General features: G+C 43.3%; 1 protein-coding gene across 2 annotated transcripts in view; it reads right to left on the bottom strand.

Moving 5' to 3' along the window:
* INPPL1 (inositol polyphosphate phosphatase like 1) overlaps nucleotides 1-17,759 on the bottom strand; it is a 915,229-nt gene that overhangs the window by 237,254 nt on the left and 660,216 nt on the right. For both annotated transcript variants that reach the window (XM_086933779.1, XM_086933780.1), the window contains one exon: nucleotides 14,679-14,817. In XM_086933779.1, coding sequence (XP_086789905.1) covers nucleotides 14,679-14,817 — 139 coding nt within the window. The remainder of the gene's footprint in view (nucleotides 1-14,678; nucleotides 14,818-17,759) is intronic.

Below are 17,759 nucleotides of genomic sequence, written 5' to 3'. Positions count from 1 at the left end.
GGGCTAGGTAATCTCAGGTTTAGTACAGCATTACAGCAGAGGCATGGGGAGAGTGGGGCCCCAAAATACACACTTCAGTGCTGCAATCTCTCAGAAATGTCAATATTCCAAAATTGAGGGAACTGCTTGGAGCAGTGCAGAGTCACTAGGTGGTGAGAACATGGAATGAGGATTCGGCATGCAGTCACTGCAACGGTTTAAAGCTCCTCACAGTCAGACACTGGAGATGACTTTGGCTGGCTGTGAGATGAGGAGTGGGTCGGCTTCAATGCAGTGATATATCCACTGCCCTCAATCGTGAAGTCAAAACTGAGAGAGCAACAGTGATGTGTGGAGAAGGGCAAGGAGAAACTGGTGGGTTGAGAGATTGGCAGCCAGGGAACCTCAGGTGTCTCAGTCACCATGGTAAAGACAGAGGGAAGGGTTGTCAAGGCTGCAAGGGGAGAACATGAGCAGTGACAATGGGGTGTCGCGAACAGCCAGAGAAAGCCTTAAAGCCAGTCTCATCTAACAAAAGGGGAGAGAATACGAATATCTTACCAAAACAAAATCTGCGGAAAACTGTATGCAATGGATCAATGGATGGAAGACTTTGAAGAGGAGTTACACATATAAAGACGCTTGAAGAACAAAGAAAATAGGAACAGCTCTATAGAAGGGAAGCTTAATCAGGAAGGACAAACCATGCAGTATCTTCGATCAGACTCTGAGAAGAGCATCACTTTCAATCCTGTGCTCTTGCCTCCATCAGACACCTCGAAGACCAAGTGGAGTGCTTAGAGAACTTAAAGCAGTCCAAAATCACTTGGGTCTTGGAATGGCCTACAGGGGAGAGTCAAACTTTGGACCAACACTTCAACCGTCATTTTTCAAGCAAGTGACTCAGTCCAATGGAGCAGAGCGATAAGCTGTGGTTAAGAAATTAAATTGGCAAAGCTGGTATAAAACCACAGGCAATCATTTGGGAATAAAGGTCCTTGATTATCAGTACTCCTGGCTAACTAGAATTTTGTCTTCTTGAGAGTTTGCGCCTATGGTTCTACTTTGTGCAGCATTTACCAGTTAAATGCATGTTTCAAATGAATTGTCTAAAGTACCAATATTAAGCACAGAAAAAGAGCTGCTGACAGTTTAATGTGTGTCTAGACACATAGTTCGCCATCAGCAGTGGCGTAGATGGCCCTTACAAGCATTTGATATTAATTCAGAAAAAAGGAGGGACCCCAGCAAAACGTCACTTACTGGCCCCGTCTCTAGACACTAAGTGCATTATTTAGAGTTTGGCATGCAGTATATTCCATCACAAATATGGCAGATAAAAACATCTGTATCACTTGTAACTGCAGATGGCATATGTGCCTTACTTTGAGTATCCCATCCCAAAATTCTCAGTAAGTTCCTATGTTATCACCCAACTAACTGGTGCTTATCCTCTCAGCCTCCAATGGAAAAAAGATGAAGTACCCCACAAGTGGAACACTTGTCTACTATAGTATGTTGTGTTATGTAGTGTGATGCACAGCTGCTAGACTTTGCTTTGTTATTGTATAATATGTGCTGGGCTGTTTTGTGGGGTATTGTGTTATGTCAAACTGGTCTATGCTGTATGCTATGGTATGTTATGTGATGCCAAACTGTGTTAGGGCTTGTTATATTACATCATGCTTTGATCTATTTTGGTTGCTGTGCTTTGTGAAGATGTGAAGTTATGTTTTGCTCTACTGTGTCATGGTGGACAATGTAACTAGCCTTAAAATGCCATGGGCTCGATGGACAACTCATCCAAGGAATGCCAAAACATTAAACCGAGACCAATGCCAATGAGTGCAGGAGGCCAAACCTACTATGTTTCATTTTCACTCTCTAACCATGGGTATACACATTCTTTTTTTAAAGAATTGATGATACAAGGGGTTCTAAAATAGCCAAAAGAAAGAGCGAAATGCCCAGATGAACACAGCCTGAAAATTCAATGACTCTACATTAGAATGAAGAATGTGCCCAACTGCTGTCAAGAGAGCAACTGAAGGGGCCACATCCCTGTGGACCTGGACTTTAACAGATCTTGCCCAACCAAGTGCTATGAAACTTAATTTGCTCTGTGTTGTTGTATTTTCTTAATCCCCTTTCTTACCAAGGAGTGGAGGAAATGCATAAAGAATTCTGAAATGACAAAGTAACGAACTATACTCATCGATCAACGAATACTCCCTTTCTAGAAAATCTATTGAGCAAAGTGTTCGACATTTGCTGTACCAGTAAGTGGCAAACTGATCTAACCAAAAAGAAACCAAAGGCAAAAAATATGTGCCACTGCAGACTGTATCGCCCACTTGTGATTCATTGATTATGTCTTCAAAGGAAGCCCTCCTACATTTTCAGATGACGCACAAAATGAACTGCTAACAAACCAATGTCTTTGTCGTAGACCACAGGCTACAGCCACAGTTTCTACGACACTCCGCAAAGTGAAACCCACAGCCTGTGCCTTGTTGATGCAGAACATTGTAGATGTGTAGTCATTGAGCTTCAATGATATAAAGCCATGGACACACAACTCCAACAAATTTATAGGGAGTTGTGACTGCTGGCTAGGCCTTTTTGCATGGGCTGGATCTGAGCTGAAATCCCCAGCCTAACAAGGAAGCATCCATATGCACCATCAGGTGAGGTCAAGAAGCCCTGAATAGATGACCCATGACGGGTTCAGTAAGTACTACAGAAGGAATAATCGGATATGGCAATTGGCTGTATAAAGGATTCCAGTGGTCTCTGAGAGCAGCGCAATGCAGAAAATATATAACCACGCCAGCCTGAGGAATTTAATAACAGCCCCCCAACCCCAACAAGGGCAAGACAGACCTCACGGCGTGAAAAGAAAAAAATGTTAGACCAGTGTGTCATCATCAAAAGTGGGGCTAATCCTCAAATGCTATGTGTATGCCACGCCCAGGAATCACCAGAAAACAACATTTCTGTTCCTGTATTACGTACCAGTGGTCGAGCACATTAGCAAAGGATAAAAAGAAAAAAGGAAGCTTAAAATTCAGCATGCTCAAGTGAACGAAAGTTCCCAAGAATCAACATAGGCTTTCTATATTTTCACTCTACGCACTTTTGAAAATGACACAAGGGTCTAATACTTTTCTGCAATTAAAGAGTCACTGATCACAGTTAACACACTGAAGTTTTTGATCACTCATCTCTCAGCTTTTTTTTAGCTTCCTCTGTTTATCAGCATTGATGTTTAACATTACAGATTAGATATGAAAGGTTCCCTGATGAAGGAGGAATTTTCTGAAATGCATTGGGAATAGGGAATTGTTACATTCAGAGGAAACAGTTATGACGCACTAATGAAATTCAAAGATGTACAGAACCAGGGCCGGATTAAGGGCAGTGCGACTGGTGCAGCCGAACCGGGCGCTGACCTGTGGAGGGGGGGGGTGCTGATCTCAGGAGGGGCGCTGTATTTAGTAACAAGGGGCACTTTTGCCTGGTGGTAGTAAGAGAGCTCGAGGAGGCGGTCATAGGGTGTGGGGGTGCTAAAAAGAATTGTCACACTGGGCGCCACCAGCGATAAAGCCGGCCCTGTACAGAACTATTGATTCACACAAACATTGAATGGATTTAATGCAGAGCGATAAATCCTCTGAACATTTCCAACACAAGAGTTCACAATTAGTTAAAGGCTTATTGCCCATCACACACAGTGCGGTTTGGGACCAGGATTAATTTTTATGATAGCAATTTTAATTGTTACTGTGAACCGTGTCAACCAAGCCAGCAAGTTTGAACGTCACAACCGCTCAAACTTCTATTTGAACAGTTCAGGCACCCCAAATTATCATGAATCCTGAAAAGATCACATCTGAGGAACAAAAGATAATAGAAATCTTAACTGAAGTCATAAACATAAGATGAATTCTCTGCAGCAAATGGGCGCCACATAGATATTTGCAAGAAGAATGTTTCTAAGCCCAGGTGTGGTGGCTGCTTTCAATTTTCTGGAACGTGTTTTAGGTTTCTCTGGCAAGGGTTAATTAGCCAATTGATAGCACAGTGAAATGCATAAAACAACCTAATGAGAGATAGATTGTCTTGAAGTGGCAAGTCCTTGGAGAACATGACAATAATAAAGAGTTTTTAAACTTTGTGCAAAGTCTTTGACTTGTCTACATAGAAGCAAAAAACTCTCTACGTCTATCACAAAATGTGAGGAACACCATGCAGGTGAGGGAGGACCGATTACTAAAGAAAGCTGGAAAAGTAATGGTGCATGTGAAAGACCAAAACCTCTGTGGGGAAAAATGAAGTATGGCCTGTGAGAACTCCTCTATGTGCAATGAAGTCCTTATATTGTTCAACTTCAGAAAGGGCTTAAATCTCACTAACCCTATGAGCTCAAGTAATAGTTACTAAAAAGGTGGTGATTTAAGATAGATGCTGCAATGACACATTCTGAATAGGCTCAAAGCGTGGACACGTTCATTTCAACAGTACCAAAATGAGGTCCTAAGTAGGTGTCCTTATTGGAGGAAAAAATTTAGTCTCTTTCTAAAAAAAAACTTTAAAAGAAAGAACACAAGTTACTTACCTGTAACTTTAGTTCCCCAGTATTGGTAACTTTCAAAGATTCCCATGCTTTTGTATCATTCACCGTCGTCGGAATAGGAGTCTCGGTAACAAAAATAACATAGCAGTAGGCATAAAAGAGAAAGAAAAAAGCATAGGCCTCATTCCCTTTTGTAGCCCATCACTCCCTTTGTGTAAAAGAGACCATCAGCCAATCAGAAGAGCCTCACCCATTAGAACCCTCCTGAAGGAACCTCAGATTTTCGGAGCCGTTGTGTGTAGCCACCATTTCCGTTGAAGGTTGAGCTTTCCTCCGGCATGCAGGCGGGTTAATGGGAATCTATGAAAGTTACCAATACTGTGGAACTAAAGTTACAGGTAAGTAACTTGTTTTCTTGCCCCAGTATTGAAACCTTCATAGATTACCATGCTTTTGTATCAGAGTAGCAAGCAGTTAGCAATAACAAACCCACATTTTGTGGCATAGCATACACTGCAAAGCCAACATGACCAAGATACAAAATGTGCAAAATTACGGAAGGTGGGTGTGATAAGTTGGCCTGATATATGTAAATGTAATGTAATGTAAATTGATACTTGTATAGCGCACTACTCACCCGCAAGGGTCTCAAGGCGCTTGTACGAATACCGCTGTGGAACCCATCCTGCCTTTCCCTGTGAGGCGTCCACTCCTGGGCACCCCCAAGGTGGAGGCCAGGCATCCTTAGCGTTGTGGGGGCCGTTGTGGAGATTAAGCAAGCTATTGCCCAGAGTTGCAGAGTGGGACTCCATGATTGGAATAGGCACCGAGGCGAGAATTATCAGGTCCGGGGAATTTTGAGCCAAAGACCCGCCGAGGCGGGGAACTGAAACCTGGTCCCGGGCTAGACCTCTGCATCAGGGTCTGCCGCTCTAATCATTGAGCCACACTTCTCCATGATGTATCAGTCCAAACAACCCTTATGGTGATTGGTTGTAAGTCAACCTTATAGACCAGCTATCCTAATGGTAGCATGGACAAAGCAGTCTTAGGCTAAACTCTTTTGGCATGTGAAGCCAGCTGTTTTACCACATATAACCCCTTGAATACCAAGTGAAAGGACACCACACAGGTTGTTATGAAAATAAACAATATATTTATTAATAACAAACACCTCTGAACTCTTTATGAGGTCAGAGGGCTAAGCACATGACAAGACTTTTAGGAAAAATACGTTTAAGTTGCACGAGTTACAATGGTGCCCTAGGGGCACGAGACACCATATACTAAACAAGTGGTATAAGGAAATCGATGGAAGGAATGGAGCTGTCCAGAGGCTGTAGGATCGTTGGGTCTACACTACCCTAACCTTAGGTAAGTAATAGGAGGCCCACGGGACGCGTGTGCAGAGTGTGAACTCACACGCGAGATGCGTAACAAAGTCAACGGACAGTACAAATTACGAAAAGGTAAGTATTAGGCAGTTCCGACTAGCTAGGACTAAAACGACTGGAAATCTGGACACTAGGAGAGTCAATCTACCCTTGAGCACCGAAATGCTCTTGTTACCTCACCCACGGGCTGCGGGTGCATAGGTGTCAAAGTGTGTCAGGTGTCCGCGTTGAAGACTATGGAGCCTTGAAGAAAGATGCTGCAGGAGACCAGGAGGAAGCTGTCCGGAGTGATCCAAGGGTGGATAAAGGAAGATGAAGACCTGAAAGCAGAGGGGACAATGTTCACAGTCACTAGCCAGTGACTGGGGTGGAACCAGGAAGGAACCAGATGCTGTTGTCGCGATCAGGTGAAGAGTGGACGCTTGACTCTGCAGCCACGTGGACCAGGAGGTGTCTTCGACGACCAGGATGGAGGCACGAGGTGTCCCAGCAGGCTCTCGCTGTCGGCGGTGTTGGTTCGGGATTCGGCATCAACAGGCCTTGGCAAAGGCAACCCACGCAGTGAGTGGAAAAGGCGTCTGGTGCGGACCAGGAGGGTCCGGGGTGCTTCTCCTTTGCAGGGAAGCAAGGGCCAGTCTGGAGCAACCAGACCAGCGGTGTAGATTTCAAGGATCGTTGTCTAGGAGGCCACTAGCCAGCCGGCAAGTGGCCAGACAACGCGTCGAGCAGCAATCAAGCAAAAGGGCCCCACGCAGATCTCGTGGATGCTGGAGGGCTGATCTTCTGTGCAGGAGCTGCTCGGGGCTGGGGCTTCTCAATCCCCAAAGCACTTCGTCGAGGATGCCTCTGAAGTCGTGCTGGAAGCGAAGTGCAGTTTCTTCAAGATGGCCGGTCCCACGTGTCTCGTCGCACCCACGGATCTCAGCTGTGCTGTAGATGTGAGTTGAGGTCGGAGAGGTCTGGAAGTCCAGGTCTCGTCGGGCTCTGAAGTCTGGATCCACCAGGGAAGACGACAAAGTGAACCGCTGGAACGCTTGATGGTGCCTGCTTGTGCAGGGTGGTCACTCCTTGGCCACAAGGGAGATTTCTTCAGTCTTCTGTGGAGCAGAACGTCGGAGTCCAGAGTTTCTTCTTGTAGAGTTTCAAATCAGGATTAATCTGTTTTGGAATGGGACCAGCTCCTACCTTTATGCGCCTAAAGGGGGCTGTACTATGACTAGGTCCTTCCTATGGGTGGGACTAAAAGGGGGGAATGCTACCCCCGTCGCCAGAACTGGCGAGGGAGTAGTATTCCAATTCGTATGACACCTTACTCGACATGTTTTGATAATGCTATGCCAAAGTTAGCAATAACCGCGAGGATTATAATGCACTTAAGAGTATATGGTATAGCGTTATCATGGAAACAGCTAAAGGACTTGGTTCCGAAAGCTGTAGACAGGCTCAGCTCATGCCAGAGCACTATCTCACATACTTCCAAGCACTCTGCTCTATAGCCCCCTTGAAGAGAATTTGATGAACTTTGAGCCTCAGAAGACGTAGGTGTTTCGATGGAACGGCTGCAGGGTCTTTGTTGGTGGGATTTGGGTGAATTCCAAGGTATGGCCCTTTCGAATGATGTTGAAGCAGTCACCGGCACACGGAGACTCGGGGGTTGACCTCCCGTCCTTTTGGCCTTACACACTTGAATCTTTGAATTTTATTTCGGCCTCCCTGCTCCTTTCCGTAACAGCGTCGCAGGTCCGTCTTCTGTTTGGTAAAAACAACGGATCCGTGTGTGTAAGGCAAAAAGGACGGGAGGTCAACCCCCGAGTCTCCGTGAGCAGGTGACTGCTTCAAGTGAAGGTCATCCACTGCAGCGGTTCCCCTTTATAATAAACGAAGTACTAGGAAGTAGTAACTTATACGTAGAACGGTGGCTCCACCGAACAGTGTGTAATGCGAGATGCACAATTAATAAAGATATTTCCAGTTAAAGAAAGTGTGGAAGCCAACAGATCCTATAAGACTGAGGCAAACGGAACCACAATATACATTTGGTTCTAGAAGCAATGATTTAAATTTTTGAGAATCTGTCCTGAAGAAGGTGCTATATAGAAGAAAAAACCGAAACGCCGCGTCGACTTACCTTAGATTCTTCTTTTATATATATTATGTTTTAATTTCTATGAACTGTGCATAATTTTTTGATGTGTAATTACCTATGTTGTTTTAATGACCATTAAATGTTTGATATCACATGTGAAACAATAAAATCTGTATACTTTAACAAATTTCTGGGTATCAGCCTAGTTGGTTTATCTTTGTCACGAACTACAGTAGCGTCAAACCTGTGGATATCTATTGTAACTCTGCACCAGCCACACACTAGAGTTTTGTTGCCTTTGCCTTTTCTCTGCACCCCAATAATATTAGAAAAGCCCGCCCTGGGCCTTGGTCTCTACTATACACACACGTATAGATAGAATCCTTCTGTTTTAGGCTTGTGGCCTATTATTTGGGACACCCCTTGGTTTCTTGCAATAATTTCACCCTGGTCCTAGACAAATACAAAGAGGGGGGCCTCCTTATTTTTTCTGATACCACCTGGGTAGGCCCTAACCAGTTCATAGGGCAAGGTATTGGGTATTTGAAGAGTTGGGTATGTACTTTTAACTTTTAGATGCCTGGGTAGTGAAAACAACTCTTAAATTCATTTTTCACTACTACAAATCCTATCTCTTGCATAAGATAACACTGGGCTACCTTACTACATTTAGTAAGTGCTGAGCTTCCATTCGGAGCAAGTAGGAATTTTGAGTTTGGTGTCTTTGTTGTAACTTAAAACCTGTTTTATTGGTTGGATTTTTAGTCACAATTCTGATAATGCCACTTTTAGAAAGTTGCCATTTTCTTGTCTCAACCATTTGGTGCCTGCAGCCTGTATCTTGTGTCACATAACTAGGTGTAGCTGGCAGTTAGTCTTTGTGTATTGCTCCAGACAGTGAGACAAAGGAGGAATTGGTGTTGGCAGGATAGGTCATCTCTGATTTGATAGGGTGGCGGCGCGGTCACCTGCACCTCACAAAGCCTCTGAACACACTCACAAAGGGTTTGAGACTGGGCTTTTGTGTTTCCAGACAAGCGGGGTCCAGGGAGATAGGAAATTCCAATATCTTTGGGGGCGGAAACCTGCAGAACCGTTTCCTACTCCTTCTTTTACCCTCAGACTCAACTCTTCAGTATATCTCTGGACCTGTGGCTAGTACAGAAGGACTGCTTTGCTGCTCTTAAGGTGGCCTTCTTTGCTGCCAAAAGGACTGATACCCTGCTGCCCTGCTTGCTGAGAAGGAAGGCTGAACCTACACCCTCCATCCCTGGCAGAAGTGACTCCAAGGGTCTGCTGACTGATCTCCTTTTTTGACCTACAAGGACATAACAAGCTCTAGATGCTTCTCTGTATCTGCCCAGCTGACCTGCTGCTGGACATACAACTAGACCAGCATGAGCCGTGCTGGCTTTTGCTGGAGTGACTTCCTGATACATAAGAGGTGCCCCTCAGGTCCTAGACCCTTGGTGTGGCATCAGTTGAACTCCCTTCTCCAAGAAAAAGGAGAAATCTTGAGGTTTGGGGTTCTCCGCTAAACTCTCCTTAGTGAAAAATATGCCGGACCATCTCAATTAAAACCTTCAAAGATATTGGAGGATCACTTTATTTTGGCAACAGAAGATTCAATGCTACTTCAAAAAAGTCTAAAAAACATAAAGGGGTATATTCAGAGGAGAGACCCCTTGAATAGTCGAGGTCTGAACCATCTACTTCAAAAGAACCACATAAAAGGTTCTGAGGAAATCAAGAGACTAAAGTCTGCTTTCGGAGTAGATAATTCAGACTGGTAAGTCAAGAACTAAACCAGGGTCTGAACCACCAACACCAAAGCAAAAAACTCCATCTCCAACAATACCATAAACAAAGGCGTTGTCGATAGGGTTATCTTTACCAACAAGAAGGTATGACCAAATGACAGTGGTAATGTCACTGACTACATATTTGTTTTCAACAGCACCTTCCACTACACCGTTGACAGTTGCACAACCATCAACTATTCCAAGATGAAAAAAAGAGTCCTCTCCAAAAACTCAAAAGAAGCTCAAAATCTTTCTTAAATCAGACAAAGGCACCACAAATGCCCTGCTTCCAGAACATATATCTTCTCTAACTTCAGAACAAGCATCCCCTAGTAATGTTGCCAAACCTGCTACAGTACCTGTTTTTTCAAGATGAGGTGCTTGGCTATTATGATGATATTCATTCTCATAATCTCTATGACAGACAGATCAAAATACCAAACTTTTCAAAAGTAACAAGAGTGCATTACAACGAATAACCTTTTGAGAGCTAAACAGGTCTCTGATCAACCTCTAATGCAAGTTCCTTTAAATCTGGTTAAAAACCTACTCTAATCTCAGCCAACAGTTATGCATAATTCCCTGAGCATCACTGGCTTAAAGAACACACGTTCCTAACCAACTTCACCACTAGTTACGATGCCTCAAACCCAGCCCACTGATTCTACAATACAAACCAAGACCACCGCTTCTAGAACACGTTCAAGAGTACCACTCTATCTGCTTATACAGGCTCAGCCACTGGCAACGTGCCATGTTTTACCGCCAGGTCAACCTAACAACGATGACTGCTATACGGAAGACGCACAAGAGGAAGGGGAGCTTACATCCTTTGCCCCTGCTCGTACTGGTTATGAATGAGATTAATTTATCTTTCGGTGAAAGGGGAAAAAAAACAGCACCAACTCCATCAGATACAGCCCCCTCCCCAACCCTGAGTAACATCGGTGGTTTACACAGCCTCACTGAAAGGGCATCACAAAGATTCGAACAGATTACTTTAAATATGGTTTCAAGAGAGCCCACCAGGAAGACAGTCAAAGCAAACACAATAATAGATCACATATGGCCAGAGGACCTAAAACAATGACAAATCCAGTAACAGTAGCAGGGTAATGCTCAAGAAATCTCAAGATGTCAGTGAAAAGTGTGAGGTGGCCATAACATCTAGTCTCCCACCCCGTGTAGGTCGAAAAATCCATTATTATGTCAGCTGCTGGAAAATAACAACAGACATATGGATCATAGATATCCTAAACCTGGGACATACATTGAATTTCATACAAAAACCTCTTCCTTCATTACCAGCCAAGAAACTGAATCGACATCTGCAGATGTTCCAAGCAGTAATATCTAAAATGTAAAGAAATGAGCCATAAAATCAGTCCCTGATTTGTAGTGAAATACAGAATTCTTTTCTTGCTTCTTTTTAATAAAGAAAATTTCAGGAGAAAGTAGTGCAATCTTAAATCTCCGTCTTTTGAACATATATCTAAAGAAGCAAACAATTTGCATGATTAGACTACAGGATATCCTCCAGCTGTTACTGGAAAGAGATTTTACGTCTACCCTAGACTTACAGGTTGCATACTTCCACATCCCTATCCATGCAAAGCACAGAAAGTATCTTGGATTCAAAGTGGCAGCCTGAGAATATCAGCTCAAAGTACTCCAATTCAGCCTCATATAGGCTCCAACAATCTTCACAAAGCGTATGGCTCCACTCACAGCACACCTGAGGAAAACGGGACATCAAGAGTGTCCCTGCCTCAACAATTGATTACTCAAGCTAAAATCATTCAGGGTGGCAATGAACTATATTTAGTCCACTCTGCAGCTTTTCCATGCATTAGGTTTAACACTCACCAAGATCATATCAATATTAGTGACCTGCCACAAAATTAAATTCCTAAGAGCAATCTTGGATATAGATGCAGACAACGCCTTCCGATCCAAACAGAGAATAGCATGGGTAACTGAGCTAACAAAACATTGCAGAAAGGACACAAAATCACCATGAGAACATACACATCTCTTTTAGCAATGATGTTGCCTTGTATTCATTTAATTCCAAACTGCCATCTGTATAGGTGTCCATTCTAGAAAGTGTCACACAAACAAGGATTACAAACTCAGGGGTCATTGGTTAATTATTGAAACTGACACCAGGGATAAAACAAGCTCTGCCATGGTGTTTTCAACAAAAAAACTCCACAGTTGGATGAACTTTCTTCCAACAAAGGTCGAACTTTCTCATCAAAACAGGTGCATCTCTGGCCAAATTCTGGCATTGAGCGGTTTATGGTGAGTGGATGAATTCACCCCCATATCAATGTTCTAGAGATGAGAACCATTGCCCTGGGTCAGCAGCCACTCCGAAAAAGGAAGTTCCTTAATGATTCACACCAAAAATACACCATTAATACATTACATGAACAAACAAGGGGAAGCTCGATCTCTTCCCCTATCAGAAGAAGCACAAAGGATATCGGATTGGGCCAACAAAGGCCACATACATTTAACAGTTGAACAAATTCCGGGAGTAAACAACGCATGAGCGGACACCCTAAGCAGGCCATACAAAGAGTTCCAAGAATGAGAACCACATCATATTCAGTTGAACAAGATCTTAAAGCACTTGGAAAAGTCAAACTTTAACCTGCTTACGACAGGTCGGAACAGGAGCTGCCATTATTATGCTTGAAGACATGCTCTACCAGGAATGCAGGAGAATGTGTTTTTGTCAGCCTGGTCAGAAACATTAGCTTTCTCTTTTTCCCTCCCCTCCCCTAATTGCAAATGTCATGGGCAAAATAAAAAAGGAACCATTGCCGCTCATATTAATACCCCTGTGGTGTCCATGACAGTATTGGTTCACAGAGAATCTTCTATGCAAAGATGCAGATATCGTGTTGCGAGTATCGCTGGCGGTTAATGTGACAATGTCGAGTTCTCCAGAGCTTAGAGTTGACGGGCCGGCTGGGTGGCAAGATTTTGGCACAAACAGGTCCATTCGCTAAGCTAAGGTGTTGTTTGGTAAAATCTTTTTATTGGCATTCCGTTATTATGCAAGGTCCTTAAATCATGATAGCAACATTACAGGTGGTCAGTACATTGATTGGAAGCCTTTCTGTTCCCGGGTTTTATTACATTAGATTTTATTACATTGGATGGGAATATGAGTTATTACAGAACATCCATCTTTGTATCTAGGGGCGACGTATTATACAGCCCGTGCGAACATATGTTATTCTCTGAAGAACTTAGTATTAACTCTTGTGTGGACCTATTATATTGGTGTTGGGTAACACCATCAATTGCTCTTTATGGTTAGGGTACAGGCAATAAATAGACTCCTTATTAGTGTCTTTGGTGTGTAATCTTTTCTTGTCACAAGTCCCACAAGGTCTGAAAAGACCTTTTTACCATTGTCAGACATTGCCTCCTTTAGATGGTAATCCCAGAAAATTGTGAAGTTGACTTCATAGAATAGCAACAGATGAAGTTGAAAGAAAAGTCACTTATCTGTAAGGAAATTAGTCAAGCTCAGATAACTCCCTTCACCCTTAACATGCGATAGAAATCTGAAGAATGGTGGACTCTCAGGGTGTGGTCATCAGGCTGATAGTCTGAGTGGTGGAAGTTTGGTTATTTTCAAATGATGTGACAAGACTACTAAACAGTTTTTCTTTGAGCCTTAACATTACATTAACATAGAACAGCGAGTGATATGCTACTATGGAACTCCCCACTCGATGAGAAGGATAATTAAAGGATGTAAATCTGTGAAAGATCCAGTTTTGGAGAATCCTGTCGGTTTATTTGAGGCACGCCAGACCAAACAAGCAACATAAAACTTGCAAACAGGGGCACTTCTACTCAAAGCAATTGATTTGCCAGGTACATCACATGACCTAATGAACATAGATAGTAGAGACAAACACATACAACCAAAACAACGGTTCTTTTGAGAACACTGGCCATTTTTGACCCCACTGTGGGGTATACAAACATACACAGCAAGATACACAAAAAGGTTTTCTAAAATTGGCACCCGATAAGACACAACCCGATTCTAAATGATAGCTTGCTCAAACAATAAGAAAACTCAACTTGCAGTTGAGTTTCTACCCACATCACCTCTCATTTAACCTGAAGGAGCATACCTTTTAATTAGGCGTTTCTATATACTTGAGGTGTCCTTAACAGAGCAGGTTAAAATAGTAATGTGATGCTATGTGGCCACAAACAAGGCACAGAGTGGATGAAATTTGTCTACTCATCTCAAGTGCTATCTGCAATGTCCCCGTTTCCTCTAGCTACTTGATGAAACGCCTTCTCAATATAGGTAGCTAGACACTTGAATACGGTTCCAAACAATATCAGTTGTAAATATAATAGTGGACAGAAGAACAATGGATTGCAACTTTCAATAGTTTATTCAATGAAAAGAAAGATTAATAGCACTAAAATGTGGTATAGCAGAACCACTTATGTCACAAAATCCGTCAAATCCATGTAATAACAATTGTGAATGACTAGATTTTATATGTAGATTAAAATATCCCTTTTGATATGTAATAAAAGAAGACATATTAAAATGTACAGTATTTGACTGATAATTCTATTAGGAAAGATGCATTAAATTTGCACCCGTAACCCCTTATGATATTTTGTAGATACTTATTCTTCAGATGCATCATATAAATGCCATAGGTTGGAAGTTACAGTCTACAACTTCTTAGGTTATAGTCCATGATGACAAAGGGAACAATGCATATTAGCACATATCTATGTGAGCAGAATTAGCTGCATTGCCGTTGCATATGAAATGAATGTACCTGGATGTCCATGTCAAGGCGGTAGTTGAGGTCTCCAAACCAGAAGAGATGGGTGAAACGCAGAGAAATGTCAAAGGAGTTAAGCTGCTTGTCACCGAGTGATAACAACCGCAGGATATCGAGGTAATTCTGGTTCCGCCTGGGACAAAAAGAATACAAGATGGAAAAGCAAACAGTTCAATAAGAGAAATACAATTTAACACGACAGGTCACCGCAGAATTCTTTTATACAGATAGAACTGATTTTAGCATCAAGAGAAGATATTAAGGTTAAGTAAATAATGTTACTGTTTCTCCAACTCGAGAAGGACACTTTTTAAACACTGCTCGGTATGGAGTAAAGAATGCATACAAATAACAGATCATAACATGAAGCTGTTAAGAGTCTGCATTCTTTACTACATGAAAATCTGTATTTAAGAAGTTGTGTAAGAATGTCCTTCAAGAGTTGCATGCACACTGTCATGTTGAGCGTTCCACTGGAGCAGCAGTGGATTATAAACATAGGTATAGACCGGCTCCTGTCAACTTTCCAATGTCCTAATCTACAGCCTTTGACTGTCATTCTACCCTCGCTTTCCAGGATACGTGGAACGCACACGGTAAGGAGCGAGGCAGAGACTATGGAAGAGTCTTGCTCTCCCTCCTTTTGTACTTCAGAGAATCACTAGTGCCACAGAAGGAGGAAGGGGGAAACTCCTGTATCTACCTCGGGACTTCCAAACCAATACAGTTTGGCAATGCCATGGGATAATCAGGGGCTGCCTTCGCCTCCTTTGAGAGCTCTTGCTGTCCAAGTTTGTCAGTTACTGCCCTGTCCCAGCATGCACCTGTAGTTATTAAACATGCATAGCAGGATCTGTGAAACAAAGCCTCAGAAACTTCTGAGGCGCAGGAGTTTTTTTTAACACCCCCAGTGTCTCGGGGAAGCTTTTGATTTAGTTAGAACATTCAGCCTTCATGGTTCACAATACTGTAATAACTTTCCAGTCCACTGTTGCAGGCTACTCTGGTCATTACAGTACTGCTCCTTTGTTATAGGCCCAAACTAAATGCCGGAGTGGGCAATGAATGGCTGTTAAAGCAAGCTACAACAGTCTATAATATTTGGCTTGTACTTTTGTGCCTCAGTATGAAATACCAATGCCCAACAGTTAATTGGTGACAACTAATGCTGTTAAGAGGGACAGTGAGCAAATCGACCAGCACATTTCTAGTTTTAGGCCAGTTTTAGGGCCAAAAGGGCAAAGTACTAAGTGATACCTGTTATTCATTAACCTTTCCAGTGGTAACAGAGGACATACCAAATGCTGTAGCCTTTCAATTGGATGCCCTCAACATGAGGAGCAGCCCCTCTTGGAAACCTGTCTCTCAGAGACTTACAATATGGTGCATTGCAATTTTCAAAGATGGCTCCAATTTCGCTCGTGAGCTGCCTGCTGAGCAAGAGACTGCCTGAAAATATTTTATGAGTGGTGCCTTCCTATGAGATGGCTAGATATTCCTACGCACTTTGAGACTAACATTGAGTATCTGCTCGATATTGGCAAAAAAAAGTTTCCCTGGATGGTGGCCACTTTCTGTAGTGAAATCCTGATCTGAGCCTCCTCCTTTTTGTGGGAAGTGGCTAAAGATTCCAACAGTTAGTGCATGGACACGTGTCTAAACTCAAAAGTGTGGGTGGACTTTGAGAGATTTTATTACTTATGAAGTGCAATGGTCACCTAGGTCAGTTGATTCACCAGAGACGTACAAAGTGAGAGATCAGACAGCAGCGTAAGAGAACAAATGAATTTTCAGCTTTGTCTAAACACAGGAGGAATTTAAGATCATGCACTTATCTAGTGGTAACACTCCAGAGCCTGAGTCCAAAAGTCTCTAATGATCAACCACCATAGCATTCCTTGTTGTAACAAAGGATACTGAGAAGATGGAGAGACCCACCGCATTGGGATATGGTAGGTAGATGAGCTGTACGTTTTTTGGAGAGCAGATTACAACCAGTGCAATTGCTTAGAGATACAAGTTGCACATATGTATGTATGTGACATTTTTAAAGGGCATGCATAAGCCAAAAGGCAGTTGAGTGCTGTACAAGGTTAAATGCAAGCATACAGTCAATTAGTGAAAGGACCAGTAGCTGGGTTCTGGGACCAGAAGTGTACTGAACTGGTTTGAACTGGACAATGCAAGGAGGGCCCCAAATGCGCCCTTCAAGCAGTCTCAGTGGCGCTGGTAAGTGCCCCCACCCTGTCCCAATACACTAAACCCTGTTTGGGAAGTGAGCACACCTCCCTGTGACAGGATACCTATTGTTCTGTCTTCTCCTGGTCAGGTTTGGCCCAGCAGCAGGATGGCAGGAACGTGAGTCTGGCCGGAAGCAGCCCTAGCTTACTGTCTGGTTCTGGAAGACTGGTACCGGGAGCACTGCCGGCCCCCCGGTGAAGCTTTTCAGTGCATGGAATCATACCTCCCACACTGTTGACATGACAGGGTTCGTTACAGCAGTTTAAAGATGGTCATAGCGTAATGACGCATGGCCACTCTATATGTTGTTATGACTGTTGCACTTACAACCCGGGAGAAAGGACTCCGAAGGTTGTAGGGGTGCCCTGCTCATGCAGGGGCACCCTCACATTTAGGACCCAGCACCCTGCCTTCAGGATTGAAAGCCTGCCTTAGGGTTAGTGTAGTGACCTCAGATATAGGAAAGCCTATATCTGTCGTAAGTGGTGTTAGCACAAGCGTACACAGGCTCAAATTGCAGGTCGGTGGACACAATGGGTTGCATAATACATGCTGCAGCCCATGGGAGGCCCCTGGTGTACCTTTCCCTTGGTACCTTAGTACCATATACTAGGTACTTGCTAGGGTACCCCAGCAGCCAATTGTGAGGGTACCTAGGAACTCACCATGTCCAATTTTGGGAAGAAGGACAAAGACTGGGGTCCTGATTGGCAGGATTCCAGTAAGACTAATCAGAAAAAACATAATGACATCAGCAAAATTTGGGGGTGACCCTAAAAGCAGATCCTACTTTCCTACTAGTGCTCTGAGAGAATGTACTCGTCTAGAGGTCTC

This window comes from Lissotriton vulgaris, chromosome 8 (genome assembly GCF_964263255.1).
Source record: "Lissotriton vulgaris chromosome 8, aLisVul1.2, whole genome shotgun sequence".
In the NCBI taxonomy this organism is placed as follows: domain Eukaryota; kingdom Metazoa; phylum Chordata; class Amphibia; order Caudata; family Salamandridae; genus Lissotriton; species Lissotriton vulgaris.
Note: the sequence above shows the minus strand (reverse complement) of the source record. Positions and strands in the feature narration are given on the sequence as shown.